Source organism: Alligator sinensis, unplaced genomic scaffold (genome assembly GCF_000455745.1).
Source record: "Alligator sinensis unplaced genomic scaffold, ASM45574v1 scaffold4_1, whole genome shotgun sequence".
In the NCBI taxonomy this organism is placed as follows: domain Eukaryota; kingdom Metazoa; phylum Chordata; order Crocodylia; family Alligatoridae; genus Alligator; species Alligator sinensis.
Genome location: NW_005841887.1, coordinates 3,681,798 through 3,694,340, shown reverse-complemented (window position 1 = coordinate 3,694,340; position 12,543 = coordinate 3,681,798). Strand labels below are relative to the sequence as shown.

Below are 12,543 nucleotides of genomic sequence, written 5' to 3'. Positions count from 1 at the left end.
CCCTACACGGGCAACCCAACCAAACCCAACTTGTTCTGGCTCTCTCACAAACCTAGCGTCTCTGCTTACCCAGCCTGTCTTCCACCATTCTCTCCAGCTCAGGGCAAGTTTCTCTACTATTGATGCCAGAGCCTTTTCCTCTGCTGCTCTGTCCATCAAGAGCAGCCTTGTTCTATTTCTCTGCCTCATTTCCCTTCTTTCTTTCTCACCAGAAGGGATAAGAGAGTGTTAACTCTCAACCTGTATATTTTATACAGACGATTCTATAAAATATTTTTGGATGCAATTACTATAAAAGATGCTGTACAAAAAAATGGAACAAATCCTTCAGTTTCTACTGAAGTTAACACTTGCTAATGTACACCCGCTGCAATGCACTTATCATGTACATATTATACATGCACTGATGCACAGAATTCATGGACTATAAAATGGATAAGTGCAAAGTCAAATCTTCATTACGTTTACAATGCTATATACACATCTGTAAATGTATGGATTTAGCACCTATTAATAACTGTAAGAAGACCAGTCCCAACACAGGGTAAGTTTTTGGCCATAAAAGGCTGGGTAATATCATTTCTTTCTCTGCTGCATTCACTTACATTGATCATTACCAGAGCACATTGCCAAGCTCAAGGTGTTTCAGTAGACAGAACGCTGGCTTGGATTATAGGGTTTATTCCCATTATTGCTACAGACCGACTGTGTTAATATCTTGGGCAAGTCCGTTCTGTTCTCAGCACCAGTCTCCCCTTCTGTAAAGTGGGAAATATATTATTTCGTACATACCTTTGCAAAACAATTTGAGATCTTGGAAAGAAAAGTGCTATTTAAAGGCTAAGCACCATTATTGCAGGTTCTGATTAAGGAAACCATACAAATATGTACTTAATTTGTGTCAACATGTCCAAAATTAAGCATATACTGTAATGGTCTTTCCAAAAGAGATGCAGTCCTCCAGTCTGCAGTCATGTGTTTTTAAAACAAATCATTTAAAATACATTGATAAAAGTAGAGTTAATGTTAAAAAAAGGGAAGAAAAACTTTGAATTAATAAAGACTTGGCACATGCAACTGTTACATGCTACATTTTATTCTAATGAAAAGGGCATGTGGTCGTAAACAGAACTTTTTGATTAGATGCATGCAACAGAAATTAGGGACTCCTTTAAAGAGCCTTGGACAGTATGGGGTTGGAAGCCGCTTAGTGTTGTCATCAGAAAAATCAAACTCTCTTCTGAGAGCCAGAGCACTTCCCCCAACACTCCCCCTCCCATATTTGTGTATATTCGGAGAGTCAGGCTTAGTTTGTTCATAAACTCCAGTTCCTGGGCGGACCCCACACACAGCTGGATTTGAAACAGCTGGATCCGCCTTCCCTGTAAGTTTAGCCAGAAACTCCACAAAACCAGGAGTCTTGGGTTGATAGGAAAAACACAGGAGACTGGTCGGACTGGTGGAGGATGAATTGATCCAAACTGTGAAGCTGGATTTCCAGTTGCTGGCAGAAAATGGATTACTGGAAGAGACTGGGTCTGATTTCCCTACTGCTGCTATCCTTCTGTGAGTAGAAAAAAAAAACTTCTGGTAGGCAATGTTAAGAAGCATATTCATCGCGGTCATTTGTTTTTCCTTTCTCCAGCAGATAATCTTTGAGTTCTCCCTTGAAAATGATTAGCTGGAGGGTTTGAAATCACTGAGAATACAATATAAAACTCTGGTAGGAATGCTGGCTTGGAAATCAGCTGTGTATTTCTCTTATAAAAACTGGTAAACGTTGGACTTGGTGTATGTTTCTGCATACCTTCTCGGAGCTGCTCACAGATGTCAGTGTTTATGGTAGAAAAATATATATCGGTCAGCATTGCTTGTTGGAAATCTTTATTTTATTGAAGGAGATTAAAACCAATTGAGGTGCACTGCTGAATGATCTGGCTGCAACAGTGTCCAGATGCTCAGATGTAGGACTTCTATCAGCTCTGGTATAGATGCAGAATTAATCAGTCTATTTAAGAGGAGGTTAAAAACTGTCTCTGCAACGACATCTGGTTATTCAGCAACCCCTTCCAGCCCTGACGTAAAGATTTCTTTGTAATAAGTACTCTGTTTAGCTTTCTGTAATACTTTGTTAATACTGCAAATAACCCCCCGCCATCAGGGCTTGAAAGCATGCCCTTCTGTGCTCTAATCTTGTGTTTATATCTTTATGATTGCTCCATAACAGGGGATAGGTTTGTATATAAATGGACATTATGTCCACGTCCACTAAGTATGTATGCATGTCTCTCTGTATATACAATGCCAATATATATGTATACATTCATATATCTATATATAGTGCGTATTTATATATTCACACAGGCACTGGAACATTCTTACGGTGAAGTCTTTTTTTTTTTAAACACAGACCAGTTTCACTCAATGTATGATGTTACACTGTAACTGGAAATGCTCTTTGCTCTATGCAATGAAGCTCTGGGATTGTCATTTCGCTTTATTTACACCTAAATGAGCTGACTGGTGATGAGCATCCATAGACAAGTTCTCAACAGTAAAAGGGCATGAAATAAGATGACTGATAGAGAAATGGTTTATGTACATTTGTGGTGCACAGTGCGATGGATGACTTTCACAGAGCAAAACAGAGGAAGTGAAAAGGTCAAGTCAGACAAGTATTTTCAGAGCCTCTGAAAATGTTACCTGCGATATCAATGCTGATCTGACGGATCAAATGGTAACTGCTGCTCTGAAGATTAGGGGGAGGGATGATACACTGGGAAGAGACTGCTGGGATAATCAAATTTGAGCAAAACTAACTGAAGTACCAAAGGGTATTATTTTAAGCATAGCATGGGGTTGTTTTGGGGTAAGAGAAGAGACCACTAATTATCCTTGAGAAATGCCCAGTTTTGAACTTCTTTAACTTATGGTTTCCCTCTTTCAAAAGGCAGGCTTTAAATCCAAAAAGGCCCAAATCAAATCACAATGTCATTACAGAGATCATCTGAAATGTCAGGTGACTAAAAGCAACGACGGTGTTAATTTTTAGCTAATTAAACATCTCCATATTTTAGCCACTTAAACAGCTCCATATTTTGATTCGTACTGTCCTATTGTAGGGGGAAAAAAGGGCTGTTTTACTGGGTTTAACCTTACAAGATCTTCAAAAGATCTTAAGTAGGTGCCTAAATCCTATTAACTTTCAAAAGGAGATGGGCATCTAATTCCCTTAAGGTCCTTTGAAATCCTCAGTCCTCATTACCAAAATGGATTAAAATATACATTTGGTTACTTTTAAAGTAACACATACCTAAACCTATATAGATTAATGTCTAAAGGTCATCTGAATTAGCCATTTAGCAGCAACCAGAAAGTAATTCTTCTTAGTTGAAATGATTTTGATGCCTTCTTAGTCATATCAGAAAGAAAAATGGCCTGGGTTGTCTCTCAGTTACACCAAAGTAATTGCTAACTCCAATGCTCCTGTAAGGCTTTGTTACTGTCTTTAAGTACTCCAGATTCGCACCAGTACAACTGGGAATGGAATTTGGCTGATTCTCTGCTTCCAACAGCCCTTTTCATACCCCTTTAATTGGCGATTTGTCTGAATGATCATCTGATAACATAACTGGTTGCTTGCTAGACTGTAGTTTGATGTATAGTTGAGAATACAGTAACAGGATGCCTTTAATTCTCACTAGTCAGTTATACAAAGACACACCAGATTCTCCTTCACAAAATATTTATCCTTAATACTTTTTCCTGTGGTTGCTGCTCCTGATGAGCTGCATGGCAGCATTTTTTAAGCTGAACGTGAAGACAGGAAACTGTCCTGTTGTGTTTCAACACCAAACCTGATTATAGAATATGTTTTTACCTTCAGTGAGCCTGGGTGTAGGAAGACTAGAAATCCATTTGTACACAGAACTGGGTCTATCCTGGTGTCCACACTTTCAAAACAAACTAAAAAGGGATCAGAAAAGGGCCACATGAATTATTCAAGGTCTAAAAAAAACCCCTGCCTTCCAGTGAGTAACTAAAAACTCAATCTATTTAGTTTATCCCAGAGAGAGGTAAGAGGTGACCTAAGCAAATAAATACTCCCTATGTAGTATAAATATGGCATAGGGAGAAGGTTTCTGATAGCAGAGGCCTTTTCACTCCAGCAGGCAATGGCACTGTAAGATCCAAATGCTAAAAACTGGAACTGGGCAAATTTCTATAAGGAATAAGGCACAGCTGCCTGAATAGGGAGGGCAATTGCTGAATGAAACAATTTCCCTAGTGCTGTGGTAGATTACTCATCACTTGAAGTCTAAATCAAGACTAGATGTTCTTCTAAAAAATGAATTGTAGCTCATCTAGGAGCTATGGATTCAACGGAGGGATTTTATGCCTGTATTACATAGGAGTTCAGATAAGATCATCATTATAATCTGCTCTGGCCTTAAAAATCTATGACCTTTTTCTCAAAAATAAACTCTTATTTCTGTGCTGATCCTAAAACTTGCAGGTTTTTCTCAAGCTTCAGTAAGATGCTGATAAACAGGACTTTGACTGGGCCAGCACATGGTGGTATAGTATACTGCTTCCAAACTGGCATCTTGCTCTCTAGCATGTAATAATTTAAAAATATATATCCCAGCTCTGTTGCATTATGATTGTTGAGACGACCTTGAACACACAAGCTGAGTGTAACTGGAATAGCAATATCTCAATGTATCTGCAGAGTGGGAGGAGGCTAGAGAAGCCCCATTGGGCATCTGACTCTCCAAGGAGGTCCAGCTTAAGAAATCTAGCAGGGACTGTGAACCTTATCAAGCAACGATAAGCCTATGGGTGTACTTGAAACCCCTGGTGAGAAGCTGAGCTCAAGGCTTCCAAAGAGCATGCACAATCATCGGTTGAACAGCTGCACAATCTAGAGACCGACTTCTCAGCTGTGTGGAGCAGAACTTGTGGGTGGTGCTCAGAAGAGTATCACTGCCCTCTCCCTCCTCCCAACCCAGCTCCCAGTGGTACCATCTGGGATGCGTTTGCTCCCAAGACTCCCACAGAATTCGCAAGTATTTAAAGTTCCTCGGGCAAAGCAGTTTGGTTCTAATTCTGGATGATCTATTTTTGAACAGACCCACAGCAGCTGCTTGTTGGACATAACAGTGTCAGAGCACATACTTTATTCTCAGTAATAAATGCACATGAGAAACCCTGGCCTTTGATTTCAGGGATCCCTGACCTACCCCAGGTTCCTCGGAGTACTTTCTCAAGAGATGGGGCTCTTGTGGCAACTGGAGATTAAAACCTGATCTCCAGTCAGCAGGCTATGGAGAGTTTTTGTCCTTGAGTCACAGTTACCAGCTTACATGACAACACCCTCCCATGCTTGACCCCATGCTAACAGGGCTCTTAGTCAAGTGGTTGAACCCCCAAAGCATGCAAGAGGGACAATCGAAGTATGAAAACCAGTAGGTGCCATCCTGCTTTAAAAGTCAAGGAAGCAGGGCTTGGGCTCTGGGTAGCTCCTTTCTTTTTAAAAACACATTGAGGTATACAGTCAAGATGATGATTGTACCTTAAACAAGTAGTATCAACATAATTCCTTGCTTTAACCACCCCCCCAGTCCTCCCAGACCATTGAGGGCAACTTTTTGGAAGGGATGCCACAGATAAGCCCTGCACCTTCCCAGACTGCCACTCCGATCCCATTCCCCTACCAGATCTGCTACTCTGCTTTCTGCTCCCTGCCCAAGTTGTGGCTCTGCTTTCTACTTTGTGATCTGTGCTCTCTGCACAGTCAAATAACTGTTTTCTGCTCCCTGCCCAACCTGCCACTGTGCTGTCTTCCCCCTCCCCATTTTGTCATGTACCACACAAAGACTGCCCCTGCCACTTGTGGTACAGGTTTGCCACTTCTATCCTACATGTATCAGATTTTACTGGTTCCCTTTGATTTCTACTTTTAACAGAGCAGCTAAGAAGGTGATGTTGCATTTCTCTTGAGATAAAACACAAGGCAAGAGAACTGTTCAGATAATTATGCATGTGTATTTTTAAGGGCAAGAGTTCAAAATCAAATCAAACATTTTGCTAATAAAGGAAAGTGGAAAAATCTGAAAAATGAGAGGGACAGGTACCATGGGCCTGGTTGGTAAATACTTCTAATGTCAGTTCTACTGCACTAGGATTTTGGTAGTGGCGATTATTGCAGGGTAGTATTGCTCTTACATAGATATGGCTGGGCGGGCAGCACCTGCATGGCCTCACGGGACGGTGCCTGGCGGCACTCCATGCCCACCTGCCCATGCATACCCCCTAGGGCCTTCTCAAGTACCCCCAGTTCTTCTAGTTAATTGAATTATTACTTATTACCATATTATTTTATACTGTTATGTTATCATTATGCCCACAAACAAATCAGCACCACCAACAAAACCTCCTCCAATCTGATAAGAGACTCATGGGCTATTCAGTGGTTTCTATCCATAGTTAAACTTTTATCTTGGCAAGAGTGGGGAAGATTTCCTGGGCAGCATCTGACTCCTTGCAAATAAAAAACCTGACCCGATACAGGTGTTGTGAGAAGGCTGAATGAGAGAGAGATCACGGCAGGTCTCAGATAAGGAAGTTGAGGAGACAAGGTGGGAAAAAAAAACAACCTTGAAGATGTAGATTCATGTCCTTCAGCCAGGTTTTGACCAGTGCAACAACAAGCAGAGGTAGTGGCAAGTGGGAGCAAATGGCATCCTACTAGGCTCAACGCTACTCCGACCCAGCTCAGTGTGCTGCAGTCCTGGGGACACGTGTAAATGTGGTGACTGGGAGTGATAAACTCAGGTGTGATGTGTGCCGGAGTTTATTGTTTCACATGAACTGCACATGTAAACGCACCCAGCAATTCTGTTAATGATATGCTACTTGCTCTTCCGGCTTTTTTGCACTATCTGAGCAGTGTAATACAGTAAATTTGCTATCCAACCTCTCAATTTCAGGCAGGCTGATTACAACTTAGAGCCAGATGTAAAACACATTTTATTTTCCAATAATTTTTTGTTTTTTTGAAAAATATGACCTTTTTCTGGACATTTGCTATGGATATTTTTAGGGTTACATTAAAAAAAAATCAAAGAAACTACATTTTTAGGTTTTTGACAACCAAATCCTTTTTAAAAATTTTTTTATGGTTGTTATCAAAATTTCCATTCCAAAGAACCATTTTTTGTCAAGAACAGTAATGAAAAACAATTTCAGCCAACTTCTATCATGACAAGTACATTTTATTAATATAAAAGGTAAAGTCATTAGTGTATTTGCCCATCATATAGCCCTCATATATATTAGATGGAAAGAGAACAATCAGTAGCTTTTCTAAAAAATAACTATGAAAATATTCCTGTATTTTGAAGAAATATCACCGTGGCTATTGTCCACCCCTTGTAGATTTATATAGTTCTCCTAAAGCACCATCAGTTCCTTTGACAGTATTCTTACCTCTCCTCTCAGTGATGATTCTGAAAATAACCTTTAGCATGTAATCCACTCCTTTATATTTGGATACAATCAGGAATTAAGTACCTGCACCCAGCATGAATCGTCATGTTTTATTATAGGTACACCAGTCCACACTGGCATTAAAAATAGTCTACACATTATTTAAAGCCCAAATCAGCAAGCTGGACTGATTGCAACTAGGTTAAAACAAACAGCCACTATTATGGTTTTGAACCGTAGCCTGACAATGGTTTTAAACTAAAACAGCTTGCTCCATCTTGCCAGGGGTACAGGGCACAATGCAAAATTATTATGTAATTTTATATTATTATATAAACCTACCTTTGGAAAGACCCAGTGTGATAGACCACTCCACAATATAGCATTATCAAACCTGTGAGTAAGGGCTGCACACAGCTGGCCCCGGACTATGGGCCAATATCTCCCTGTAGGTCTTCATGGATATGCAGGGATAAAGTTGTGGCATCGCAATTATATAAACTCTGAGAAGAGAAGTGTGATTTTGCCTGTGTCCAATTTCTGGAAAGGGCCTATATGACCCATTCTTTAGACAATATCAGTTTGCAATTTTCACAGTTGGTGCTGATAGCAGTCACCCGTCCAGAAGATCGGACATGCAAGTGCACGCCAGGTACTTATCCCAGCAACCCCGTTCTACAAGATAAAACCTGGCACGCAGCTATTACGCTCCACTAGCAACAGTGCTCTCTCTCCAACTGAGAAGCCATGATTATGCTTAACAAACCAAACTACAGCTGATGTTACTGGAGCAAAAGCAACTCGTCTTCTGGGAACTTAATTTCTCCAGCTATACATTGCAATCTTCTAGTTTATGGCAAGCTGAGACTCATTGTCCACATAGATCCTGGGAGCTTTGAAAAGGAGCCTCAACTGAAGTGTTATTCTTGACAAGACTGGGTTATTTATATTCAAGGGGAAGGTATTTAAAAAAAAAAGAAGTCTTTTCAACATTTTACAGCACACAATTTGCAGCTATTAGTAAGAACAGACTGTACTAAAGATCCCAAGTCCAGCGCCAGTTGTGGCAGCTGCTGCATCTCACTTCACTTTTCCACTATCTGCTTTGTTGAAGAGAGGGCTGCAATTTCATCTCTACTAAACTGTTAGGGCCGAGATTCTCGGAGGAGTCTGGAAAGACCGAGGTATCTCTGAGCGCAGGCCAGTGTGACAGTGTCTCTTACTGCTGCAGATGAGGCCGCTTGCTTAGCTTCCTACTTGCTCTCTCTATAGCTTAAAGCCTACCAGCTGAATCAAAAACTCCATCTCTTTTGAGATAAGCAAAACACCAACTAAAAGTAGCTCCAAACAGCCGTTTTGTCCTAGGATGGCAGCTCTCCAGCGAGATTTGTATCCTTCCTTCCTCCGGCTGTCAACCTGGCCAACAGATCCAGGATTGACGAAATCTTCTTCCACGGATCCCGGGAACAGAACCGAAAGAGAGCTCATGTCCTCTCTCTTCTGGGAGCACCAGATCTAAGACCAGTAGACCAACTAGGGTTGGGGGATGGGTAGAACTGGGTAGAACTGGGGGGGAACGGCAGAAAGATATCAGCTGCCACTGCAGTATTCAATTATGCTGGCAGCATGGCAGCTACCAGAAGTTACTGCTGTCTCCATGCATCCCACTGCCCTGTCCACCTGGCTGCTTTGTTATGCCCCTGCCTAAGACCCTTAATGATGGGGTGACTATCAAATCTCTCCCTTTCTCTCCCCCTCTTATGGCACCCCATTGCCATACTGAGCAATGTGCAACGTCTTATATATTTACCTGTGCAAGGGCCCGGAAAAGGATGGAACTCTTTTTGTCGCCATTTCACAAATTTTACGTTATAATATTGATCATGTTAATACATAAATGGCAACATTTTACATGCATATTCCTAAAAAAACCCACCCTGCTTTGATGAAATTTAGGTATTAACAAGACATCTCCAGTTGATTTTAAGTATTAACAAGACACGCCTGCATTTGCAGGTGCAGAATGAATCCTTATATTGTATTTCAAAACAGCTTTACTACTTGAGCTACTCCATGGTCTTTGCACAATCACAAGGCAAAAAGAAAAGAAACCTCCATGGTTTTGCTTGTCGAGTTATTCTATACTCGGAGAATCTAAAAGCCAGCAACGAGGTTAGAAGACACTGATTCAATTGTTGTCTTTTTGAATAAGTCATTTTTTTCCATGTTTAAAAAGTGCCAAATTTAGCTGAATCATCCATGATCGATAACAGGGTCCTTCCTCTTACAACAGGAAGTGATGGCACATCCAACTACAGCCAGCAAGTGGATGATTAATTCAACTCTCTTCAAGTCATAGACCCATGGAGTAAGCATCCACAGAAGAAAGACCAATGGATCCTTTGGGATTCCACTCCTGTTATGTCTTTAATTTGTCAACAGACATCTTTCCAGTGTGCTAGAAAGGATTTCAGGATGTTCCCAGCAGATGTGCAGGAAGATAGGGCTTTCAGGGCTCATTCCCTCTGACACATGTTCAGTCCACTGTTGTATATTAGTTTTATTCTTGCCTGTTCATAAAACAGTGGAGGAGGAGTGAGAGGTCCTAGTCCATTTATCCTCCTCAGCGCTATTCCATCTGGCACAGAAGGCCTTCACTTGGAAGGATTTTAAGACTAGTGTTGCATGCTATACCCAATGGGTAGGAACTGAGTTAGAGAAATGAATAGCTGCTGCAGAATAGGGACTAGACAACTATACTACCTGAGCAGCACAGCTAGATTCATACCACCTATCAATCTCATGTTAAAGGCTGCTAGGGTAGCTAGCATGACTGTTGCCCATTGATCCTTAGAACGCTATCACAGCCTAAATAGTCCCTTCCTACCCCAACCCTGTGTGTACACCAGCAGGAGCAAGACAGGGCAAAGCAGGTCTGCCTCACTGTAGTGCCATGCCAATGTCATGGGAATTCCCATCGAGTATGTCTACTTCATTTCACCCCTCTGCCCCAAACATCACCAGGTACAAAATGGGCTGGGAATACTTGTTGCTCATGTCTTGTATGTGAGCATGTATAGGACTGTGCTTCCACTTCAGAAGTACCATTTTATCCCCTCTCCCCCATGGCTCCTTTACCCATTATAGTTCTTTTGTACCTGTATTCAGGCTCTGGTCAGGGACAGGAACATCCATTCACACACACTCCTATTGAACTTAGTGGTTGGTTTCATGCACAGAGGATTTACTGTTCAGTTTGAGGATCTCCTTATAGATGAACAGTCCCACGTATAAAGAGATATTAGCTTGTTTCTTGCTGAGCTATCTTCTAGTAAAATTATTTCCACTGTATATTCTCACATATGGAACATGGTGAATAAACTGCACTAGCATAAGGTTGGCATTGGCTTTTTCACTGATTAGCCATATATGAAATGATCAGGGAAATATTTAAACCAAAGAACATGGAGAAATGTGGAGGCCAAAACATTACAAGTGATTAGGATGCCTCATAGTCATCACATACCTATGATGACTATTAAAAGTGACTACGTCCCAAACTTTCTAAACTGAGGCTGCTTATAGATGTGCTCCAACAGGTTCTAATTAGAATGCTTTGGAGCAGACTCGATTAATCAAGTCTGCTCCAAGTTCTAATTACAGTGCTCTAGCATCGCTGCAACATTACATGTATTAAGACTCCCTGCATCTCAAAATGCCTACAGGGGCACTTTAACTAAAGCTTGTTGAATGAATGAGGTCTACTTAAAGCACCCTGTGGCCATTTTTTAATGCACAGGAGGTTAATACACATGATGCTGGAGCATTTTAATTAGAGTAGCTCTCCAGGAACTACTCTAATTAAAGCATGCCTCCCCCCACCCCTGAGCACATGGATAGGCAGCCAGAGACCCCACTCAGGTGTTTTCAGTAAATCGATTGAAAATGGTGGGGGAAATCAGACATCACGAGCCACTTCTGGAAATGTTTTGCCAACATGTACAGGCAGTCCTCAGACTTACGACAGAGCTGGTTCCTGAAAACCACATCTTAATTCGAAAAGTTGTAACTCGGAACTGATTTTCCCATAGGAAACTATGTTATAAATGGGGGATTGCAAGGCCCGATACCCTATTTTCAACAAAAATTACCCAGAATTTTGTACTCAATCAATTATAGATGAGTAATATAGCTATATTAATGAATTTATATTGTAAATAGCAATCATATTGATTTGGAAGGATTTCTTTGAGGAAACTTTGCTGGACTTTTTTAAGGGGTCTTGATTGGACTTTTTGAAGGGTCCTTGGCTGGAGTCTTCTCAGGAGTCTTGGCTGCTTTCTTGAAGAAAGTGTCCAAGAAAGTTTGGACAGATGTTTTCCAGGGAGATGGATGATGCAGTGAACTTGTTCTCGGGCATGGCTTGGCGTCAGATCAAGCATTGTAAAGTTGAAACTGATGTTAGAAAGTTGAAATGGGGTCAGTTTATAAACGTTGTAAGTGTTTAAGTTGTAATGTGGTCCCCATTTTCAAGGGGAGGAAGGAGGACCCGGGCAACTATAGGCCAGTCAGTCTCACCTCCATCCTAGGCAAAGTCTTTGAAAAAATTATCAAGGCTCACATTTGCGAAAGTCCGGCAGGAAAAATTATGCTGAGGGGAAACCAGCACGGGTTCATAGCAGGTAGATCATGCCTGACTAATCTAGTCTGTTTTTACGACCAGGTTACAAAACACCTGGACGCAGGAGTAGGGGTTGACACCGTTTACTTAGACTTCAGGAAGGCCTTCGATACAGTATCCCACCCCATACTGGTGAACAAGTTAAGAGGCTGTGACTTGGATGACTACACAGTCCAGTGGGTGGCGAATTGGCTAGAGGGTTGCACCCAGAGAGTCGTAGTGGATGGGTCGGTATCGACCTGGAAGGGTATGGGAAGTGGGGTCCCGCAGGGCTTGGTCCTTGGACCGATACTCTTCAGAGAATGCAGTTCAACATGGAGAAATGCAAAGTACTGCACCTAGGGAGGAAAAATGTCCAGCACACCTACTGC

The 12,543-nt window shown here is 41.5% G+C and overlaps 1 protein-coding gene across 1 annotated transcript in view; it reads left to right on the top strand.

Annotated features, from left to right (window-relative positions):
• The first annotated feature begins 1,407 nt into the window (after positions 1-1,407).
• LOC102371879 (TGF-beta receptor type-2-like) overlaps positions 1,408-12,543 on the top strand; it is a 55,046-nt gene continuing 43,910 nt past the window's right edge. The window contains 1 exon segment of the mRNA XM_014517025.2: positions 1,408-1,566. Within this exon segment, the coding sequence (XP_014372511.1) occupies positions 1,515-1,566 (52 nt within the window). The 5' untranslated portion in view covers positions 1,408-1,514.